Below are 23,248 nucleotides of genomic sequence, written 5' to 3'. Positions count from 1 at the left end.
TTCCTCAAGATAAAAATAACAAAATATACACTTAGAAGACATTAATTATATACTGTATAACATTAATACAGAAGATATTCAACTATTTTTTTCACGTTTTTTTTTTAATACAGAGCATTAATTACATTATTTAAACAATTTCTTGAAGTTTAATATCTTTTAAGGATTTTTTTATCTTATCTTTACTGGGTAAAGCCAGTAAACTAGAAGATAAATAAATTGCTCTTATACTGTTGATATATCATGTAGTCTTATATTTCAGAATTGTTTCATTTACTATAAAGGTTGCAGAGTTTTTATAATTTATTTTATTTTATGCTTCAAATTAAAAATCAAAGTTAAATACATAAAAGATCAGAGGTTCTTAAATGAATTAATTAAAGATACAAAATAAAGCAGCCCAAAATAGATGAGATTGTTTTAAATGACAGCTAATGACGATTTATTTAGCCACTATGGATCAGGTAACCAAACATGGAAATAAATTTCTTAAAAAAAAAGTATTCAAATGAGATGACGCAAGAAAATTTCACGATAGGAAATTAAATAATGTCATCTTATTTGTACTTATTCGCTTTTCAAGGGTTTGAATATATAATTGTGCAGCAGAGATATTCTTTTCTGTCACCATAAAAAAAGGACAGAGAAGCAGAAACTGGTCTCTGTTGAAGAAAAAGCATTTAGTCTTCAAAGTAGATATCAAATTCCAAAGTTAAAGAATGTGGAAAACATGTAAAAAAAAAAAAACAAAGAGCTAACAATAACAGTAATTGTGGATTTAACATTGTAATAACTAGTTCATATCTAGAATAGTAAGCACCACATTCCACCACAAAGAACATACAGCCTGTACAAAAACTGAACAGAACATGAGGAAAGTAGCGAGGTCTTCATGATAGCTTCATGATTATATTACTGTTGATTATGATACCTTTAGACTGATCTAGGACACCAAATTTTAAGGATTTCCAAAAAACAAGTTAATCTGAGCAGCTAAAAATGAATGTCATGCAAAAAAAAAAAAAAAAAGAAAAGAAATAAGAAACATTTAAAAATAATCAACAACAAACACTTTGAAGATATTAACTTACTAAAATACACACATTAATGGAAAAAAAGAGTGAAAGAGTTGGAAAACAAGCACTAAATTTTGGAGAACCAAGGACAAGATATGTAGAAATGTAAAAAACACTGGATGAAGTAATCAAGAAGGTCATGGATTTTTCAGCAATACAGAAACACAACAACTCCATGCTAGTCAAGAAAGAAGCTGTCAAGGAAAAAAAGAACCATACAGAAAATTCCTGGCAAGTACTCTCAAAAAATGCAAACAAAAAATGTAAAAAAAAAATAAAAATAAAAATAAAAAAAAAGTACAAAAGTGGCTAAACAAAAGCCAAGAGATGTGAAAAAAATAAACAACATTGAATACATGTTCTCGGGGCTAAAAAAGCTTATAAATGGTGGGATGAGCACAATAAATGTAATTGAAGATGATAAAGATGATCTAAAGACCGATGATAAGATTCTTGATGTATGGAATAAAATAACTGCTCAGAAAGATTATTTAATGAAATAATCTACAATAGTGATTCATAATCTATGAGTCACGACCACTCTGAAGTTGTAAAAAAAGATTCTGGAAATTGCAGCAAACATTGATAAAAGTCATTATCAATTTTCTGATATGTACCATCGATGGGTGTTCAAGCTACTATGACAACACTACATGATTAAGTTTATATTACTACTAATCTCCTATCAACAATTTTCCTCCATCTAACACTTTGTTCTTGTTCTTCTTCTTTTAAGGCACTTCCGAATAAATCAATCCACCAAGACCTTGGTCTTCTTTTGGTTCTTTTTTCCTGCCATCTTGGCATCAAACACTAGTTTTGCTAACCCTTCCCTTACCCATCTTTTTAAGTGACAATACCACCTTAGATTAGCCCTGCTCACACATTCTGGAAAACAAACAATGTCAAGTTCATAATGCCTTCATTTTTTAATATGATTCTACCATTGATACCATCAGTTCAGGTCTCTAATTTTTCTATCATATTTGTGGTCTCTAATCCTTGATCAACTGCTTTATTTCTAACCAAACTCTCAGGTCCATAATTTAAAACTGGTTTGAATACTGTCATGTATATTGCTAGTTTGGTGGTTTGACTAATTTCTCTCTTATTCCATATAAATTATTCAGCAAGCCAACCATATAAGCTTTGCTTATTCTATTGTCTATTTCTAGATTTAACTTGCCATCTTTACTAAAAACCATGCCTAAATAGCTGAAATATTTTACTTGTTCTATAGGTTCTGCAGTGAGAATGAAGCCAGTGATTTCTATGTTCCTGCAAATTTATATGGTTTTGGGCTCTTTATTGCTGATTTTCATGCCAAAATTTGTTAAACTGTCATTCAATTGAGAGAATCCTGGAGACTTGCTATGAATGTTTTTACGAGTACAACATCATCTGCATAAAGAAAATAGCTAAGTTTGATACCTTCAATTTTAATATCAGATTCTTTCTTTCATAATGTGATCCATATAGATGATAAATAAAAGTGGAGATAATGTGCATCCCTATCTTACACCTAATTTCACATCAGCTCATCTTCAATATAGACTATGTATAGCCCTGTATAATGTTCCCAATTTACCTAATAGAACTGCAGAGCTTTGAATTAGCTTTTCCTTGGCCACCTTGTCATATACCCTTACCAGATCTAAACCTTAAGTGCAGATCCTTGTCATATTCTCATGATTTCTCAACTATTTATCTTAAAGTGAAAATCTGATCCTGACAGCATCTATTTGGTCTGAATCCAGCTTACTCCTCACCGAGTTTCCCTTCCACAATTTTTCTTAGCCATCTCTCAAGTATACTTCCATAAATCTTCCAAGAATACTCACTAGGGAAATACCTCTGTAATTCTCACATTCAGTTTTATTTCCCTTATTACAGATGGGAACTATGAGAGATCTACTCTAATCATCTAGAATTCAACCTTCTAGTATTCTTTCTGAATTAAGCAGTGTATTCACTGCAAAACTTTTTTTATATCTCCATTTTTCAGCATTTTTGGTCAAATATCTACTCCAGCTAACTTCCCAAATTTCAAGTTTTTAACAGCTTTTTCTACCTCAAGTAGTGTGGTAAACATGATTGATAAATGTGAGTAAATTAAATAGTTTTTTTTTACAGAACTATTGAAATTATTATGCACTACAACCTCATCACTAAGTGGTCATAATCTTAAAAGTGTACAAACACACAAAACAATAATCCATAAACCTATTAATTCTCTCCATCTAGTGGAGGCTACTAACTCTCCTCTTTTAAGTTAGCCAAAAAGCTAAATCTTTAACCCCACTTAGTAGTCATACTTCATCTTATATTAAATATTCCATTTATTTCAAATCATCATCATCATCAAATTCCTGACATGTACCCTCAAGGAGTGTACAGGATATGATAGAACTAAAAAATTTACATCATTACTAACTTCCTGTCTACAATTTCCCTCCAAATCAATCTGTTACTTGTTAAGACTCCAACATTATCAGATCTTATATTTCTATCGTCTCAGGCAGTTCAGACTGTATCAATCCACCTATATCTTGGTCTTCCTCTAGGTCGTTTTTTCTGCTAACCTGGCAAGGAACAGAGAACACTTGTTTTGCTAATCTTTCCTTGCCCATTCTGTTTAAGTGACCACAAACCTGAGATTAGCTCTGCTAATGCATTCCTGGATGCTGACAATGTCAAGTTCTTTCCTAATATCCTCATTTTTAATATGATATTGCCACTGATGCCATCTGCTCTTCCCTTTAATCTTTCTCAGGACTCTCATATCTGCAGTCTCTAGTCTTTGGCCAAGTGTTTTACTTCTGACCCAGCTCTCAGATCTGTAAGTTAAAACTGGTTTGAACACTGTCGTGATTATAACTAATTTATCTCTTATTCCATATGAATTTATTCGAATGACTTACTGCCATACCAGCTTTCTTCATTCTGTTGCCTATTTCCATATTTAATTTACCATCTTCACTAAAAATCGTTCCTAAGTAGCTGAAATGTTTAACTTGTTCTATAGGTTCTCCATTCACAATGCAGTTGATATTTTCAATGTTTCTGCCTATTTTCACTGTCTTTGTCTTTTTATTGCTGACCTTCATACCATATCTATTACAACAGCTATTCAATTTAGTTAGGGAATCTTGCAAACATGTAGAGGATTTATTTAGAAGTATAACATCATCCACATAAAGCAAACAGCTGACATTAACATCTCCAATTCTGATATCATGTTTAATACCACTTTCCTTCATAATGTGATCCATATAGATAATGAATAACAGAGGGAATAATGTACATCCTTGTTTCAAACCAGATTTAACATTAAACCATCTTCCTGTACTTCCTTCAATTATAACTGCTGACTTACAAGTCAAATAAAGACTATTGCTTGATATAATGCCCTATTAACACCATACAACTGTATGAATAGCTTCTATCTTGGCCCCTCATCATATGCCTTTTCCAGATCAACAAAACTTAAATACAGATCTTTGTTATATTCCCATGCATTCTCAACTTGTCATAAAGTGAAGATCTGATCCTGACAGCCTCTATTTGGCCTAAATCCAGCTTGTTATTCACCAAGCTTTTCTTCTACAATTCTTCTCAACCGTTTCTCAAGTATACTTGCATATATCTTGCCAGGAACACTCAGTAGGGAAATACCTATGTAATTCTCACATTCAGTTTTATTTCCCTTTTTATATATGAGTATTATTAGAGCTCTACTCCAATCATCAGGAATTAGTCCCTCTGTCCAGGCCTTCTGAACTATGCAGTTCAGAAGACTTTTATACCACCATACTTCAGCATTTCTGGTCGAATATCATCTACTCCTGCTGCCTTTCCACATTTCAAGCCTTTGATGGCTTTTTCTACTTCACGTATGGATATGTATTCCTGACTGTATGCCTGCTGAGTGTTTTTTACCACTGTGCTATCACTGCTTGTTTCATTTAGCAATTTTTCAAAGTAATTACTCCATACTTCAAGGATATCTTTTTCTCCCATTTTCATATCACCTTTATCTTGTCTAACTCCTTTTAAAGCACTCTTTCCTTTATTTCTAAGGTTCTTCAACAATCTCCAGAATATCTTACTGCCTTCTAGATATTTATTTTCTTGCCAAAGTCCTCCCATGACTTTTGTTTAGCTAGTTTTACAGTGTTTAGCTTTCTTACATTTGGCTCTGTATTCTGTAAGAGCAGAAGCTGACTTATTTGCCAGGGAACTTTTGATATGCTTTCTTCTTTTCCTTCACTGCCTCTTTAACTTCCTGTGTCCACCAGGGAGTTCTGATTTTTCTATCCTTGCAGACAACCTCACCACATGCCTCTCTAGCTGAATCAATCAAGGTTTTCTTCCAGGCTTGCCACTGAATCTCAAGTTTGGTTCCTGTTCTCAAACTGTTTCATTTTTTCTTCAATAATCTTTGTGTATTTTAGTCTGCTGTTCACATCTGAGAGCTGCTCAACTTTTATTCGCTTTAAAACTTTCTTACATGTTATTCTTTTCAATATGAAATTCAATTTTATTCTGCTCAAGACTAAACAGTGATCACTTCCATTTCAAATCCTCTGTACACTCTGGTGTCCTGCACCAGGGAGAAAACATCACTATCAACAATAACTTAGTCAATGAGACTTTTCTTATTCCTTACCTCTTCTCTCCATGTGAATTTGTGCACATTTTTATGTTGGAATATGGTGCTAATAATAACCAGTCCATGTCCTGAGCAGAAATCCAACAGGTATTTGCCATTATTATTAGCTTTGCTCTTTTCTCCAAATTTTCCCAAAATATTTTGGTATGTCTGACAATCATTTCCTATTCTGCTGTTTAGATCCCCAACAAGGACCAACTTTTCCTTTTTCATTGTCAGTTGCTTTCTAAAGCCTTAAAAAATTCCTCCACTTCTACTTTAGAAGTAGATGAATTGAAGCTGGAACATTCTGTGTGATCATAGGCACAAATAATTCTCATTGTCCAGTTTCCCATTCTGATATTTGCCCATATCACTCTACTTGAGACTGCCTGCCATTCAAAAAAATTAGCCTCGTGTTTAGTGTTGAATACTATGGCTACTCCTTCTTTTCCATGATTGTCATTGCCTGAATATAACATTTTGTATTTATTGCTCAGAAAGATCTCACAAGTTTTTGTCTTTTTTGTTTCAGTCACCCCTATTATGTCGATCTGGTGCTTATCTAATTCCTCAGCTAGCTCCATTTCTTTGCCATTCAGGCTTCTTATGTTGATAGTACTGATCTTTAACTCTGGTGATATTGAGTTGAGGTTTGCTTTCAGATTTGTTCCAGTAGCTGACTTTTTGCTGTTCGCCCTGGTTCCCTAGCGAAAACAATGGGTGGCCTTGTTTAACTATACGATGTCCCAGCTGGCATGAAATTTTGTCATGTTGTACCATCATTTTGTATATTGGTTTAAGCCAATAAGAATACAATTTGGTCAGCTAAATCCCAAATTGCTATCCCATTCTCGTCCGTTGAGTATCCAGGTAGATACCCAACAGGGTGCACCACGAGAAGGTGAGGATTAGACATTAGGTCAGAAACCCTGGTCGGTTCTCCACATTCCTTTAAAGGCTATGTGGAGGTCTCCTCTCAGTTATACAGCTTTTACCCTTAAGCACCCCTTATTTCAAATCTTTAATCCAAAATATAGTTTTAAATAATAATGATATTATTGAGTTTTGATGTTCACATTTTTATTTTCCAATATCCCCCTTTCTGACTGGTGGTGCAGAACTATCGTCATACTAATCTCTAGATTAGAATATGGGAAATAAAACAATGTGGGAATTAAACAAGGAATTTCCTTACTGAAAAATGTTTTTTCCAACTGATATCACTGATCTTTTCAATTTCGCCATCGATGACAGCTACTTCACTTGGAAAGACACCATGTATAAAGAGATAGAGGGTGATGGCCATACCCCCCCCCCAGTCAATTTCTAAATGGAACATTTTGAAAACATGCCTTAGATATAGCTAAGGACTAGACAATCTGATTTCAATAGTCCCAGATACAAAAACATGGAACTCTGTTAAACCACTTTAGGCTTCCAATAAGGAGGGTGGTAGTCTTACACTAAGCAATGACAAACGTTTCTCACCTAAAGACTCAAACTTTTATGCTCTAGCAAGATTTGAACTCATGACATGTTGATTAAAGAGAAAGTTTGCTATATTGTATATTTGCTATATTGCAAATGACATCAAAATTAAAAAAAAACAATTGCTATTTATCTTATAACATTATTTTTCTTATTAATCTTTGTTTTATAGTCCAGATGTGATTTCTATAAAGGAGTGTTGGTATAAATAGAGAACTATACTTCTAGTCTGTTGAAAGTTTATTTTTTACTTGGTTAGACTATAATAAATTTAGTTTAATCCTTTATCCAAGTGTAAGCAAACAAAATTTGAGGTAAGGTAGTGCAACACCAGGCAACTCCAAGCAAAGTTAGACCAAGCTCTCGTCACTCCTTGTCTCAGTGTCTCCCATAATGCAAAGCACATCTTGCGGACATGTATACTGCTGTGCATTAAGGGAAAGGCCACTACCCAGACCAGTTTCAACCTTTATTGAAGTCTCATCGGTGGGAGGCAGACCCAAACATGAAGATACTAAGGCAGAAGCAATAGGAAAGGTTATATTTACCTACAGGAGTTGCCAACAGGTATACCACCTTATTATTGGATTAGGAAAAGATGTTGAAAGTTTATTTTTCACTTGGTTAGACTATAATAAATTTAGTTTAATCCTTTAACCAAGTGTAAGCAAACAAAGTTTGCACCTGAAAATATCTTCAGGACTGAGGTAAAGTAGAGGTGTTTCCTAGTGTTACACTACCTTGCCTCAGTCCTGAAGATATTTTCATGTGGCACGTTACAATGATAATAAGAATAATTAAACTAAAACAATAACTTGCGAGAGAGACAGAAATTAACGAAGTGATTGAACTCACAGGAAGTAATGTTTTATTTATCAGAATCAGGATCCCCTGGACCACATACACGATTTTCAATGTGCTGACCTTTCTTGTGTACAACAAATTGCATCCAGTGTGCGACATGCTCTACAGCTGACCGTAAGGAGTTGGATTGGATGTTCATAACAGCCCGTTTTATGTCCTCTTTCAAGAGATGCCAGTCGGGAACGCCACCAACATACACAACAGATTTCAAATACCCCACAGCCAAAAGTCACATGGAGTGATGTCCGGGGATCGAGGCGGCCGTTCCATCATAAAACAACTTAACAAGTAAAGCATACTGATGCAAGGTAGGATGCATATTGAGCACAATTCATCAGTCATTCGAATAACTGCCTGAACGTTCCCAATCCCTTTTTAAGTGGAATTGGTGGCGCTTCTGTCATGTATGCACAGTAAAATTTGCATAATCCTTTTTACCTGCATTTACTGCAAATATTTGACTGCTTTTGGCTCCGCCAGCACAAAAATTTCTCCTATCGGCAACTTTTGGTACTAAATCTTTTTTTCGCGGAATTCATCTCCCCATGCCTTCGAAAGTTTCGATATAAAACATAGTCTCATTCCATGTATTAGTTTTAGCTACAGATACCTCTAAAGAGAAAAAGTTAATTTATGGCCACCCTGTACATAAGCTGACATATCACTATTCATTCTAAACAGTACAGCATCCTCAAAATACTTGCATGCACATAAGGCCAGAACTATTTGTTCTACTGTTGCAGTTCTTGCCACAAAAACTTAACTACCCTCACCCATGACATCTTTAAGCTGATGGCAACCATCCCTACAAAATAAACAAGATACTACATGCATCCACATCTCTCTTACCTGATGCACAAGATCACAAAACTATTCCTATCCATTATATCTACAAGGCTACATCTGAAAAGATATCTTCATAATCTCAGTACCACTTTCAAATCACATATCCCATTAGCAATTTACATCCTCTTATACATTCAAGAATGCATAAAATTCCTTGTGCCTGCACTTTAGCCCACTATGAACAGACTGAAAGACATCTGTTAACATATGCCTTGAAGAACAATTACATTTATGGTACAGCAAGTCAAGACTGACAGACCATGTTTTGGATACCCGTCACACAGCATTAAATGGAAGAAGATAACTGTTATGCATGGAAGTCAGTAAAAGACAGACTATTTTTAGAATGAACATAAGCTAAAAAAAAAACAACTCCTCTAACTTCAATTGTTATGACTGAATTAATTTGCCAAAGATCTTGGGACAGTCATACTAAGACCAAAGTTTCTTTCACAGTCTTTCTCGGCACTAACTTTTTTCTATGTGGCCCTTAGAGAAGCCACAATAAGACATTAATTCCTTTTCAGTTAAAATTTGAACTGTTTCTGCAACTAACTATCCAGTTGAGCTTTGTGTTTTACAAGTGTTGTAATAAGTGTTCTTAGGATGCTAGCTAAAAATCCAGAGAAATATTAACAACTTAATTATTTATTTTGTTCCTTTCTTGGTACTTATACCATGCAGCACTGCTATAACGAGCAGTATACAAGGCCACTGAAGCTGTTTTACACATTGAACTGACAAGTTAAAAAATAAACGGAACCATATTAATTGGATGTTATTAGTATCTGTAAACTGAGTGTAATATCAGGCTCAGTCAAACCAAGTGACTGACAAAAGATTAGCAATGCAAGTGTTCAGAAAAAAAATAGCAGTAAATAACCCAGCAGAAAATGAAGAATGCAGTTAAATTAATCTGAAAGCAAATTAATCACAGGAAATTATTTATTTATTCATATGGAGTTTCCTCCCTTTTCTCCCCTGTCCCTATTGGGGCGAGTTGAGCCCCCTCATGGGGGGGGTTAATATTTTATGGCTGTAGATCCGTGTGTTCACAGGGCCGGTTTGCCTGCTTACAGGATGAAAAACCCCAGATAAACTGGGAGGAAAACCCTGCTGTCCGTGCCCAAGACCGTCTAACTTGGCTATGGCTGAGGAAGATCCTTAAGCTCATCATGTCAGCGACGGGAATCAAACCCAGGACACTCCTTCCCCAGGCATGTGGTTGCAAAGTGCAAAGCCACCAGGCTAACCGTGCGGACCAATGAGTCCAATGAAAAACTTGTAAGTGCACGTTTGGATTCCACTACATCACCAGTTGTTACTGGCAAGGAGAAATTCCTAAATCTCCAGTGCAAAATTGGAAGGATACAACTTTTTGTAATGACTTTGAAATGAGATTCCAAACTCTATTGTCTATAAAAGTTAATTTAACCACTTGTGTCAGACTTGTGTTCATTAGTAATTTCCTACCTTTTACCTGGAGGAAATTACTAATGAACCCTTAATTGTACTGGACCAATACAATTGGCAGCACAAACTAGTGCAATAGCAAGAGCACTTTTTTTGTTTTTGTGATGGCATGCAACAATACAGCATACTGGCACCTTTTTTTAAAGAGAGTAACATACAGAAATTTTTATATTCAGTAATATTTTTTGTACAATTTTTTACTTAGTAAGCAAGAGCCACTATAGCTCAGTTGGTTTTAGACAAGCTCTTTGGCTGGGAAGACCCAGGTTAGAATCCCATCTATGACGTGAAGAACATCTATCAGGTGTTTTCAATGAAATGGTGATTCAGCTGGTTCTCATATGGATGTGAAGGGTTTTTCTCCTAGAAACTCAGATTTTTTGTCTCTCAAAACAGGCAACACATAATAGACAGATCATAATATGCTATATGAGAATAAGAATTAACCAACCTAATCCGTCATATGTGATTTTGAATACCTGCACATAAAATGTGGGTCTATATGGGAGCATTAAATAATTAAGCAAGCAAGCTTAGTTATTTAACAAAATTTATACTTATTACTACATCTATCACAAATATGTGCTATATAAAATTTTTAGTAAAATTATCGTATTTATTATACTTGTTTTTTATATATATTTTTGTATACTTGTACAATAAATTTTTACTTAATAAACTGGTATTGTTTGTATTCCACACACATTATCTCACTTTTAAGTAAAAAGCATCATTAAATAATTTTTTTTAGTTTTCTTTTCAACTCCTTTTAAATTTTAAACTTAGCCTGTTAGCAAATTAAGGAATTGACAGTGTACACTAGAAATATAAATTAAATAAACTTTAATATATACTTTCCGATATTTCAGCAAACGTCACGTTGCCATATTCTTGGGAACTTAATACAAAGACAAGTGCATGCAAGTACTAAACTGGTGTGTTAGGAAGGAGAGCAGTGAATCCGGGCCATGTGGCCAAATAGCAAATTCACTCCTCTCCTTCCTAACACACTTAAACAACCAACACCCTAGAATCAAGTTCACCTTGGAAAAAGAGGAAAACAATAACCTCCCCTTCCTAGACACACTAGTCACCCGCCAACCTGATGGAACCTTGGTTTTCTCAGTTTATAGAAAACCAACCCATACAGGCAGATACACTCACCAACAATCCCATCATCCTCCTCACAACAATATGGAGTTATTAAGACACTATTCAACAGGGCAAAAATAATCTGTTCAAATGATCAAGCCCTAACCACTGAACTAAATCACATCCGTGACACTTTCTCAGCCAATGGCCACCCCCCCCCCCAAAAAAAAAGAATCCAAAAAATACTTAACCCAGTTATCCACAACCCACCATCCCTTCCCTTCACAAAAAAGATTACTCTAAATCCATCACCATTCCCTACATCCGAGGCACCTCGGAAAAAATCAACAAAATCTTAAAAAAACACGACTTGACCACTTGTTACAGACCACATAGAAAATTGGCATTCCTTATCTGCTCCACTAAAGACCAACCACTTCCCATAGACCTACCTGGTGTATACCAGGTCCCTTGCAGCTGTAAAAAGCTTTGGCCAAACAGGCAGGACAGCAAATATCAGAATCTCAGAACACAAGGATTACATCCGATTTCACCAGTACAGCTACTCTGGGCTTGCAGACCATGCTCGGGATACTCGGCACAGAATAAGATGGAAGAAAGCCACAGTAATACACCGCAGCAAGTTCAAATATGAAAGACTATTCATGGAATCAGCCTCAGCCCTTAGGAACATGCCAAACCTCAACAAATTTGGATGCATAAGACTGCCCCAAATTTGGGAAACATTTATCAGAAGAACTTCAGCCCAAAGGCCAAGAACTACCAATATAGCCCGCCAGGGGGCACCATCAGGACTTAGGAGAAACATACGTTAGCTTCCTAGCTTTGGTTCTCATTTGCTGTTTATGTAGTACTTGCGTGCACTTGTCTTTGTATTAAGTTCCCAAGAAGATGGCAACGTGAACGTTTGCTGAAATATCGGAAAGTATATATTAAAGTTTATTTAATTTATATTTCTAGTGTACGCTGTCAATTCCTTAATTATTAGTTATCATGTTTAACCAGCATATAAGCCTCTCAACAAGAAGCCTGTTAGCAAAGAATGAGGTACAATGTTTGGATTTTGGCACCTATTGTTTTTTTTATAACAAAAACTGGGTAGTAACATACTAATATGCTATTAGTACATAGTATCCTATATATACAAGATACAGAAGACTTGTGATGAGCTGTGTCGCTGATACCTGCAGTAAAAATATTTTCCTTTTTTAATACTGGTTGGCCGATCTGCTCTCCAACCAAACGGCTGCGGATTTGAATCCTGCCGTTGGCATGGATGTTTGTAATTGTCATGAAAAATACTAGTAGTGGTAGTGGACAATAGATGGCATTGGTGTAGTTGGTGGAGACAGAGAGCTGGAGCAGGTGCTTTTGCTCGATGAGTCTTTGGACTCCCTGGAGGTTTCAGTAATAATAATAATAATACAAGGAATAAGCTGAAAATATCAATGATTATATTTTATTCAGAGACAAGAGGGAAAAATCAATGACAATAATTATGTTAACTATACTAGAACTGCTTTTTTTCCATCAACAGAAGGCATCATGCTATTCTTTTAGCAATACCATGAGATTAACCACCCAGCCCAAATAGCAGGACAGCTCTGTGAACTTCAGTGCTACTAAAACAGTCTTATTTCTTCTTAGAAAGACCTAATTTCACTTTCCCTTACTTTTGATTACATTCTGATCTTTAAACATCAAACATGGTCAGATTTCTCTTCTTGAGCTGACTTGCACCTTCAGCTTTTCCTGATACAAACATATTTCAACCACAAGCTCCAAGAAACTAGATATACTTTTCTATTCATCATGCTTGTACAACTACTGACACTATACAAATCCCAAACACTTGGGATGGTGAACCATAGATCTTCCATAAGAATGCTTGATGCAATCCAATTAACTGATGAATCCTCTCTCAGAGACTCATTCACAAACATTTATGCCTTATGTCTTTTCTATGGGTATTTTCATGGACAATGAAATGGTCTGCTGAACTGAGCACACCATTCCTCCATCTTCAAGATTAGAACCTGAGTAGATGTTGATCAAGATCCATTAATTACTATCCAGCTTCTGAAACACCCTTATTCCATTCCAAAATGCTGGACACTCCAAAGACTACAACTGTAAGCTGTTCAAGAGATTCATCAGATTCTTTCTTTCTCCTTAACCTTTTGCCTGTACATGACACCTTAATGTGCCATAGGGTTCTGCAACCTTTCCCGGGCAGGCGGGCAGGTGTGTGTGTGTGTGTGTGTGTGTGTGTGTGAGTAAAGCAGCTGAAATCAGATAATTGGTAGAGGCCAAGTAATTAGCTTATCCACTCTAAAGCCAAAAGGATGCAGATTTGAATCCTGCCATGGGCGTGGATGTTCGTGATTATCTGTGGAAATGCTAGTGGTGGTAGGCGGTAGATGGCATTGATGTAGTTGATTGATACACAAAGTTGTAGAGAAGGTGCCTTCCCTCAATGAGTCTTTCGAATCCCTGGAAGTGTCATGTAATAATAATAAACAGTATTATTCAGCAAGAAAAAAACAACTGCTTATATTTTTTCAAGAGACTCATCAGATTCTTTCTTTCTCCTTATCCTTTTGCCTGCACATGACACCTTAATGTGCCATAGGGTTCTGCAACCTTTCCTGTGCACACATATTAAATATGCACAGGAAAGGTTGCAGAACCCTATGGCGTGGCGTGTGTGTGTGTGTGTGTGTGTGTGTGTGTGTGTGTGCACACATGTGTGTAAAGTAGCTGACTTGTCAGATAATTGGTAGAGTACTATATAAGCAGTATTATTCAACAAGAAAAAAAACTCCTTATCCTAATCCATTAAAAATACACAAAATACAACATTTTTAGTGATAAAAAATACTACTAAATAAATGATAATACTTACCCTCCAACAGCAAAACGCCATCCCATTTGCATGCTTACTAGTTTCTGAAGTAGTAAGGAAGGACATAATGATGGCTTTAAGGATCTCAACCATCCCAAAAGCAAACCTACATATATAAAAAAACATTTATTGATATACAATATGTTAGATCTCTAATATAAAACCTTTAAAATAAATAAGGTAAACCAATGTATTTTTTTCCAATAAGAATAGCATACCTGAGTAAACAGATTTACTTTTTTTTTCTCCATTTTTAGAAAAATTCTTTTCAGAATTCTTCTAATAAATATTACTGATAAATTATTTAAAATAAAGAGCCAATAGGCTTCATTTCGGTGATGTAAACATTATTTAAATTAAGGGGATATTAAATCCCACATAGTTTTAAAACCGAATAAGAAACTCAAAGATCGGAATCAAAGAGTTTCATGCCGAATATAGCAACTATAAAGGTATCGGCGACTACTAGCTCGTACTAGCTATGCCCTAGTTTGTACTACATACTTGGACTACGTGCTTTAGCTTACACTAGTAGTCACCGATACTTTTATAGTTGCTATATTCGGCATGAAACTCTTTGATTCCGATCTTTGAGTTTCTTATTCGGCTTTAAAACTATGTGGGATTTAATATCCTCTTAATTTAAATAATGTTTACATCGCCAAAATGAAGCCTATTGGTTCTTTATTTTAAATAATTTATGGGTGCACCTTTTTGCAAACTCGTATAGCAGAGTACAGTAAAACCCCGAAGTTATGTGGTAGGTGGGACCAACAAAAAGTGCGTGTCAAATTCACGTAACTCGGGGTATAATTTTGCATGTAATTTATATATACAAACATACAACTGGGACCAAAGGTTTACAAAAACACCTATATTTTTTAAGAAATAATCATAATTGTAGTTTTTTCTACATAAAAAAAAGAAAGTTATTTCGATGTAGATGGTTTCATAAAATCTAATAGATTCGTCTGACGGCATAATATCATTTTTTTTTTTGTCATGCAAAATTTCTTCATAGCAAGGTAATGATTTTTTTATTCCTTGCCTTGTGGCTACAATTCATTCTTCATTAGAATCTATGTCCTCCAAAATCTGTAAACCTTTCTTTTATGATTGTTCTTACCGTGGATTCCTGTAGATCGAACTTCTTTGCTAGCTTATAAATTTTCATTCCGCCTTCAAAATCCTTAACAATCCTTAATCCTTAACAAAACTCAACATTAGTTGAGTTTTGTTTCCAAAGTCAATGTTTTTCTTTTCTTGCTATATCTGTAGAAGAATCGGACTTGCTTCTTTTGGATGACATTATTTTTTTATGTGATAAAATTTTTATCAAGAACATAACATTAAACAATTGCAAGGTTTGTAGACTACAAAAATCGTGTATGAATGGAGACTGCGCAAAACACCTCAGTGCTTGTTCATAGCATGTGTGACACTGGCAAATGCAGCCGGCATCTGAAAGATACGACTAGTGATGAGGCATGAAGTGGGGCGGGAATAAGTACATATAAGAAATGGCGTAACTCCGGATTCACGTAAGTCAGGGTATGACTGTATATAAGTTCTTTTCGCTATACCCTTGGTATTATTTTGGTCTAGCTACTCACTGATGAGATCTCAATAAAGATTGAAACCGGTCTGGGTTGTGACCTCCCACCATAATGTATAACATCATACATCTCCTAGGAGATGGGTTTTACATTATGGAAAATACTAAGAATAGCAATCAGAACTTTCTCCGCCTTTGCTACGAGTTGCCTTAGTTTGAACTACGTACTTGGACTATGTGCTTTAGCTTATGCTAGTAGTCGCCGATGCTTTTACAGTTGCTATATTCGGCATGAAACTCTTTGATTCCGATCTTTGAGTTTCTTATTCGGTTTTTAAACTATGTGGGATTTAATATCCCCTTAATTTAAATAAATTACTGAAAAATATTTTCTGATACTTACATAACTAAATTAAAACAGCCATAAACACAGAACTATGATTAGTTTTCTACAGCTAATATTCTCCAAGAGTTTGAAGAATAAATAGAGTAGGAGTCAAATGAAAGTGTAATCTTATTAATCCAGAGATTCGTAAGAAAAGGATGATGTGGAAGGAATACTGTAAGGAATACTGTTTGCATAAGGATGATATCCATTATGAAAATTATAAGCAGCAAGTCAGAAGAATCACAACTGTTGTACAGAAAGCTAAGTCTAAATATGAAAAGAAACCAGCTCTGCAAGTCAAAGCCAATCCCAAAGAATCTATCGATATGCTGCAAGTAAAAGAAAGAATGAATATGAAAGAATAACTCTACTGAATGCAGATGGTGTGAGTGATGAAGAAGAGGTTGTTCAACTAATGAGCACTCATTTTGCTAAAAGTTATAACCTGGTGTATGACAACATTGAGTTCACTGCTACCTCTTCGCTGGATTAAGAAACTCAGGTGAATGAAGAGGAGATATTAGAACTATTGCATCCCAAGTGAATAAGAATTCAGCAACAAAGACTGGTGGGTTATCAGCACAGGTGGTAAAAGAGTGTTCAACTGAACTGGATATTCCTTTGACCAGGCTATATAATTTGAGTCTCAAAAGAGGGAAGATTCTGCAGGAGTGGAAATAATGTATGATAATCCCATTACACAAGGGTGGTGAAAAGACCAATGTATCCAACATCTGCCAATCAGTATCTCAGGAGTGAGAGTGAAGATTTTGAAAAAACTGGTTAGGGGTCATGCTCAGAAATTGGTTGACAGAGAATCTCTACTTTGCAACGAACAGCATAGGTTTACTAAAGAAAGATAATGTTTTGGCAACTGGCTTGCATTCTATAATAATGTTACCAATGAGCTAGACAAAGGGAGGGGGGGGGATACACCATGATACTTTTGGATTTTGCTAAGGCTTTTCACAGAATTACAGCATGGAAGACTGTTGCATAAACTGGAGAATATGGGTTTGGATTATAAAATATTAGCGTGGATAAGAGGATGACTGAATGACAGATATCAAAAAGTGGTATATATATGGGGGAAGTGAGTCTGCAAGATTTAAGGTAACCAGTGGTGTGCCACAAGGATCAATCCATAGTCCACTGTTATTCATCTGTACATTAATGATATTGGAAAGGATTTGACAGGCAACATACAGCTATTTGCTGATGATGCAAAGATAGGTAGAGTAATCAGGAATGTGGCTAATATGCATTACTTGCAGAATGATTTGAAAAGGTTGGAACTGTGGACATGGGAAAATGGATGTCACTTCAATGTCAGTAAATGTAAAGTCATGCACTTTGGTGTGATTAGATATCACATGTCGTATTATATTAGTGGGATTATGCTAGAAGAAACTGATCAAGCTAGGGGTGTTAGTAGATAGGAAGTTGAAGTTCAGGGGCTATGTGGCAATGGTTGCAAATACAATTCAAAAAATCTAACTGCAATGCTGAAACAAACTTTTACATGTAAAGATAAAGATGTTATTTTGCCTCTTTAGAAGTCCTGATAAGACTATTTTGCACAAGTCTAGTCTCATGGTTTCCATTGTGATTTTGCTATAGTGGAGAGAGACAGAGTGCAAAGGAGAGTGTTAAAAATGATATCTGTGGAATACTGATTATGAAGACAGATGACTGCAGACACTAGAAACAACAGGAGAAAGAGGGGTGATATGATTGAGACATACAAACTTCTGAAAGGGTCATACAGGATTTCAGTTGATAGAATTTTTCATTTTATGGAAAATGGGGGCAAGAACAAGAAGGAATCCTTGGAAGCTGAGAATGAATGCTGTTAAGGAGTGAGAGTTAGATTTTTCTCTCATAGATGGTGCATGACTGGAATGGATTGCCAGGGGATGTTGTATGCACAAGCAGTGTGAATGAATCCAAGAACAAGTATGATAGCTGGTGTGTGTGTTGTACGTGGCCTTCCTCGATGGTTCCCTGAAGGTCTCTTTTAATAATAATTATTATTATTACATCACACCTCCAGGAAGTCCAAAGACTCATCGAGGGAGGGCATCTACTCTGCAACTCTTTGTCTCACTACTCCACCAACCTTCATCATCTAACACCAATGCCATCTACTGCCGACTACCACCACCACTAGTACTTTCACAGACAATCACAACATCCATGCCCATGGCGGGATTCAAACCCGAGGCCTTTTGGCTGGAGAGTGTATACACTATTTATTTAACCAAAACTGGGAGCAAAGAGGAATAAGAACCAAGGAAAAACTTAACTCTCCAAAAATAAATTATGCATTTTTGGAGAATAGAGCTATTTAGGCCATACATATTCATTGGATCGCAGATGCACAGATTTCATCAGTGGAACTGGCAGTATTTGTGTACAAGATAACTTAATTATAATTTACAAGTTTTTATATAGAGATAAAAATTATTCTATTAACATAAGTGAAGAAACTGAATGAGAGAGAGGAATTCAAACTGACATTTGATTTACAGATAAATCAATATTATTATTATTATTGGAAGTTTTTTTCACTTGGCTATACTTAAAGATACCAAGAAATTATATACTTGGTTTAATCCTTTATCCAAGTGTAAGCAAACAAAGTTTGTACCTGAAGTATTTTCAGGACTGGGGCAACTAATTGTAAAGGTGGTATGACTTCACATCACCTGCCTTAGTATCCCATAATACAAAGCATCTCCTTGCAGACATGTATAATGCTATGCATTACGAAAAGGGTCACTACCCAGACCGGTTTCACTTTTATCGAGGTCTCTATGGGATACTAAGGCAAGTGATGTAAAGTCATACCGCTTTTACCACTAGTTTCCCCAGTCCTGAAAATACTTCAGACACAAACTTTGTTTGCTTACATTTAGATAAAGGATTAAACCAAGTATATAATGGCTTGGTATCTTTAATTTATAGTATAGCCAAGTGAAAAAACTTTCAAACAACCTTTCTCTAATCCAGAGTAATTTAATAATAAGGTGTGACCCCTTTTGGCAACGGGTATATGAAAATATGATTTCTGCATTACTTCAACCTTAGTGTCACTTAGTGTCTTTCGAGTAGATAAAATTTTACAAATGAATGGTAGTTTGTATTTAGCGATGAAGAAGTTTTTGATGTAGTTCACGAGTACCTTTAGTAAGCAAGTTGAATTCTGGAATCCTGAAACTGCAAGATTCAATAGAACAGAAGAGGTTTTTAAAACAAAACACACAGGTAAGTGAACTGTATTTATAAGAGAATGATTCACTAGGTCTAACTGCCATCACAATCACCATTGCTAACTACTTCACAATGAGTGAAGTAGTTAGCAATGGTGTTAGTGATGCTAACTAACACAATGAGTGAAGTAGTTAGCATCTTCTTCTTCTTCACAATGAGTGAAGAAGAAGAAGATGATGCTTATATTAAATCGCTCAACAACAAAGGGCGTGTGATTAGCATTCTCAAAAAGATACTGAAAAAAGTTGAAAATGAATGGCCCTGTAGTCTTAATTTCCACTCCTTGCCAGGAGAAATCAAAGAGTGTGAAGACACTCCCCAGACAGAGGAGAAACTTGATTTGGTAATTTCTCCTTCTACAGACTTCGAAGAAGCTCGGGCACGTAAGAAGCGTAGAACCTCTGACGCAGAACCTCTCATGGATTTAGGTATGGAAGAAGACCAAAAGCCATGCATCCTAAACTGCAATACTGAGGATTAATCTTCAAGCTCACTCAGGGCAAGCAATTAGCTCATAACGTTTTCTCCGTTCACAGTTTCTCTTCAGATAGCAGGGAATATGAAAAGTATTTGCTTCACCCCTTAGGTCAGTAATGTAAGTTGTAACTTAGTGTCACTTCTGGGTCTGGCTCCCACTAAAGAGACCTCAATAAAGGTCAAAACTGGTCTGGGAAGCGACCCTTTCCATAATGCATAGCATTGTAAAAATATTCAGAATAATCATAATTTAAAATTCTGAATATTTTTACAGCATTATACGTCTGCAAGAAGATGTGCTTTGCATTATGGGATACTAAGGCAAGTGATGTGAAGTCATACCACCTTTACCATGAGTTACGCCAGTCCTAAAAATACTTCAGGCACAAACTTTGTTTGCTTACACTTGGATAAAGGATTAAATGAAGTATATAATTTCTTGGCATCTTTAATTTATTATTATTAATAGTGTAACTATGATATAAGATGTGAATAAAATTATTTAACTTGTGTTTCAATAAGCATTACATGCAACTCTAAGGGAGCAGATGAATATAATACAACTAGTTTATATCTGGTCTGGCACTTTCCCCACATCTTTCATTAATTGTTGCTTTATACTTAAAAGCACCAAAGTTGAATGAATGAATAAAATGAGAGATAAATGAAAGAATAAAAATGGATTACTCACATAAAAAAAAATAAAAATAAAATATTTATTTATAAAATTTTTGCAAAAAATCTTGAAGTATAGAGAAAATGAGATCTATACAAGTGAAAACATATAACAGAAAAACCAGCAATGCAAATATGGAATATGGAAACCCAGAATGATCATTGAATTTAGATGAAGGGGAAATAAGGTATCTTATAGATACTCAAGTTAGAAATTGGCTAAGCCAGAAGAAAGAGGATTTCCGATGGAGGTATTTCTGATCTGCTTGTAATTTAACTAAATAACAACTAAAGAGATAAGAATGTCAACAAGAGGAACATTCGTTAATAAGGACTGAATGCAAAGGTGACTATGGTATCAGTAGGCTGTAAGGCAAGTTTTTTTGTTTTTTTTTAATCAAAAAAATCTAAAGAGTTTTTCTTATAAATGATCAAGAATGGCCAGTCAGGCATGAAAGAATTGAGATAAGAATTTTGTTAGAGGGTGAGTCAAGACAGTCAACAATGAGTCTAAGAGAAACAAACATCTTCATGGATACTTTTGGTAGAGCAGAGAAATAGGCATTACCAAAATGAGTCTTCAATTTTTTGGAAGTATCTTCATTCCAGCTAATACTTTATCTAATCTTACATCATCTATAATAAGCCTGAGGAGTCTGGTCTTGCACAATGGGGTTGACAATGACCACAGAATCTTCTCGGCTAAGACTAGTATACTACACCAATGCCTCTTCAAATATGAGCAATTTTGTTCAAATAGAGTACTGAAGTGCTACTACAGTGCATAAATTAAACTGCAATGACTGTCATCTTACCTCAAATTTGGGGCAGTTTTATTTTTTTTTTTTTAAATCTCACAACCTACTCTACTGCACTTAGAGCACAACCTGTTGAAATTCAGTGTTATTATTCTACCTTTGTTCTAAAAATATAGATATAAAAGGAAGAACTCATCAGAGTATATTACTAATGAAATCACTTCCTTACATTCATTTAAATGTCTTTATTTGTAAAATTTTTAGCTAAGTTTCATAGCTTCTGTCAATACAATTATAGGAAAACACACAAAAAAAACAATTCAAATGAAAGTGCATGTATTATGTGCACTATCGGCTGCAGGATAACAGCTCCATCTGCATTAATAGATACACAAAATCAATTACAATAAAATAATTTAGCTAATAAATAATTTTTAAATATAAACAAATTAACTGCAAATTTCTTTATATTTTAAGGAATACATGAATAGTGAGTGTTACTCAGTATAACGTCCCAAAATTGAGAAAGTTTTAGACAACCATTTTTTTTTTTGTTCGGGTTAGATTATGAACGTGTGCTTCAAAGACTGTACAAAGAAAGCTGTGAAGCACACATTCATAATCCAAACCTGAACAAAAACCACTGCCTAAAATAACTCTTGTGTAACACTTTGGTTCTATTCCACTGAATCCTGTGTTTTGTAATAATGTGTGGCTTGCTAAACCGGATCTGTTTGGTTCTTTAAGTGAGGTGCATTCCTGATGTTCTTCAAAATGAATTTGTGGAGAACAACCAGTCTATCCATAATAACATAAGCCAAAAGAGCAGGGGATTCTGTAAACTCCAGAATAAGAGAATATTTATCTTTAGAAGAGATAAGAGAGTTAAGTTTGCCAACCGTATGGAAAGAATATTTCGAACAACATATTCTGGACTCCCCCCACACACACACACACCTAAACCATTGATTTGGAACAGATATGTTGATGTTTTTGCTTTATGGAACTCTTCTTTTTCTGATCTTCATAAATTTCTTGAAAAAATTATTTCCATAAACCCAACAATCAAATTTACCCTGGAAGTAGAAGATAACAACTCTCTTCGTTTTCTGGATGTTCTCATTACGTCAACCAAATGATAGTCTACAGTTCTCAGCATAGCGAAAACCAACTCATAATGTAAATACATTGATTCTAACTCACATTATCCCCCTTATCAGAAATATGCTATAATCAAATCATTAGTCGACAGAGTTCATAAAATATGTTCTACGGGTTCTCTTCAAAATAAACAAAGAACTGTTTATTATCAGAACTACCTTAAACATTATGGTCATAATACAAAAACTAGCAATAAAATAATCAATAATTATAATTGTCGTCTTAACCAGCCTCAAGAAGAAATTGCCAGAATTTGTATTCCATATGTCAAAGGACTTTCAGAAAAAACAGCAAGATTACTACAACAGATTAATGGATATTACAGAATCTCCTACTCTTGTGGCTTATGTTATTATGGACAGACTGGTCATTCTGCACAAATTCTTCTTGAAGAATATCAGGAATATATTTCACTTAAAGAACCTAACAAATTTAGTTTAGCAAGTTATGCATTATCTACAAAACACAGGATTCAGTGGAACAATACCAAAGTGTTATGCAAGAGTTGTGTGAAGCGCACAAAAGCTGTGAAGCACACATTC

At 35.1% G+C, this 23,248-nt stretch overlaps 1 protein-coding gene across 1 annotated transcript in view; it reads right to left on the bottom strand.

Moving 5' to 3' along the window:
- LOC150098133 (NBAS subunit of NRZ tethering complex-like) overlaps positions 1-23,248 on the bottom strand; it is a 1,063,858-nt gene that overhangs the window by 981,850 nt on the left and 58,760 nt on the right. The window contains exon 3 of the mRNA XM_090406267.1: positions 14,420-14,525. Coding sequence (XP_090262393.1) covers positions 14,420-14,525 — 106 coding nt within the window. The remainder of the gene's footprint in view (positions 1-14,419; positions 14,526-23,248) is intronic.

This window comes from Typopeltis vanoorti, chromosome 16 (genome assembly GCF_054136105.1).
Source record: "Typopeltis vanoorti isolate ZY-2024b chromosome 16, IOZ_Tvanoo_1.0, whole genome shotgun sequence".
Classification (NCBI taxonomy): domain Eukaryota; kingdom Metazoa; phylum Arthropoda; class Arachnida; order Uropygi; family Thelyphonidae; genus Typopeltis; species Typopeltis vanoorti.
Note: the sequence above shows the minus strand (reverse complement) of the source record. Positions and strands in the feature narration are given on the sequence as shown.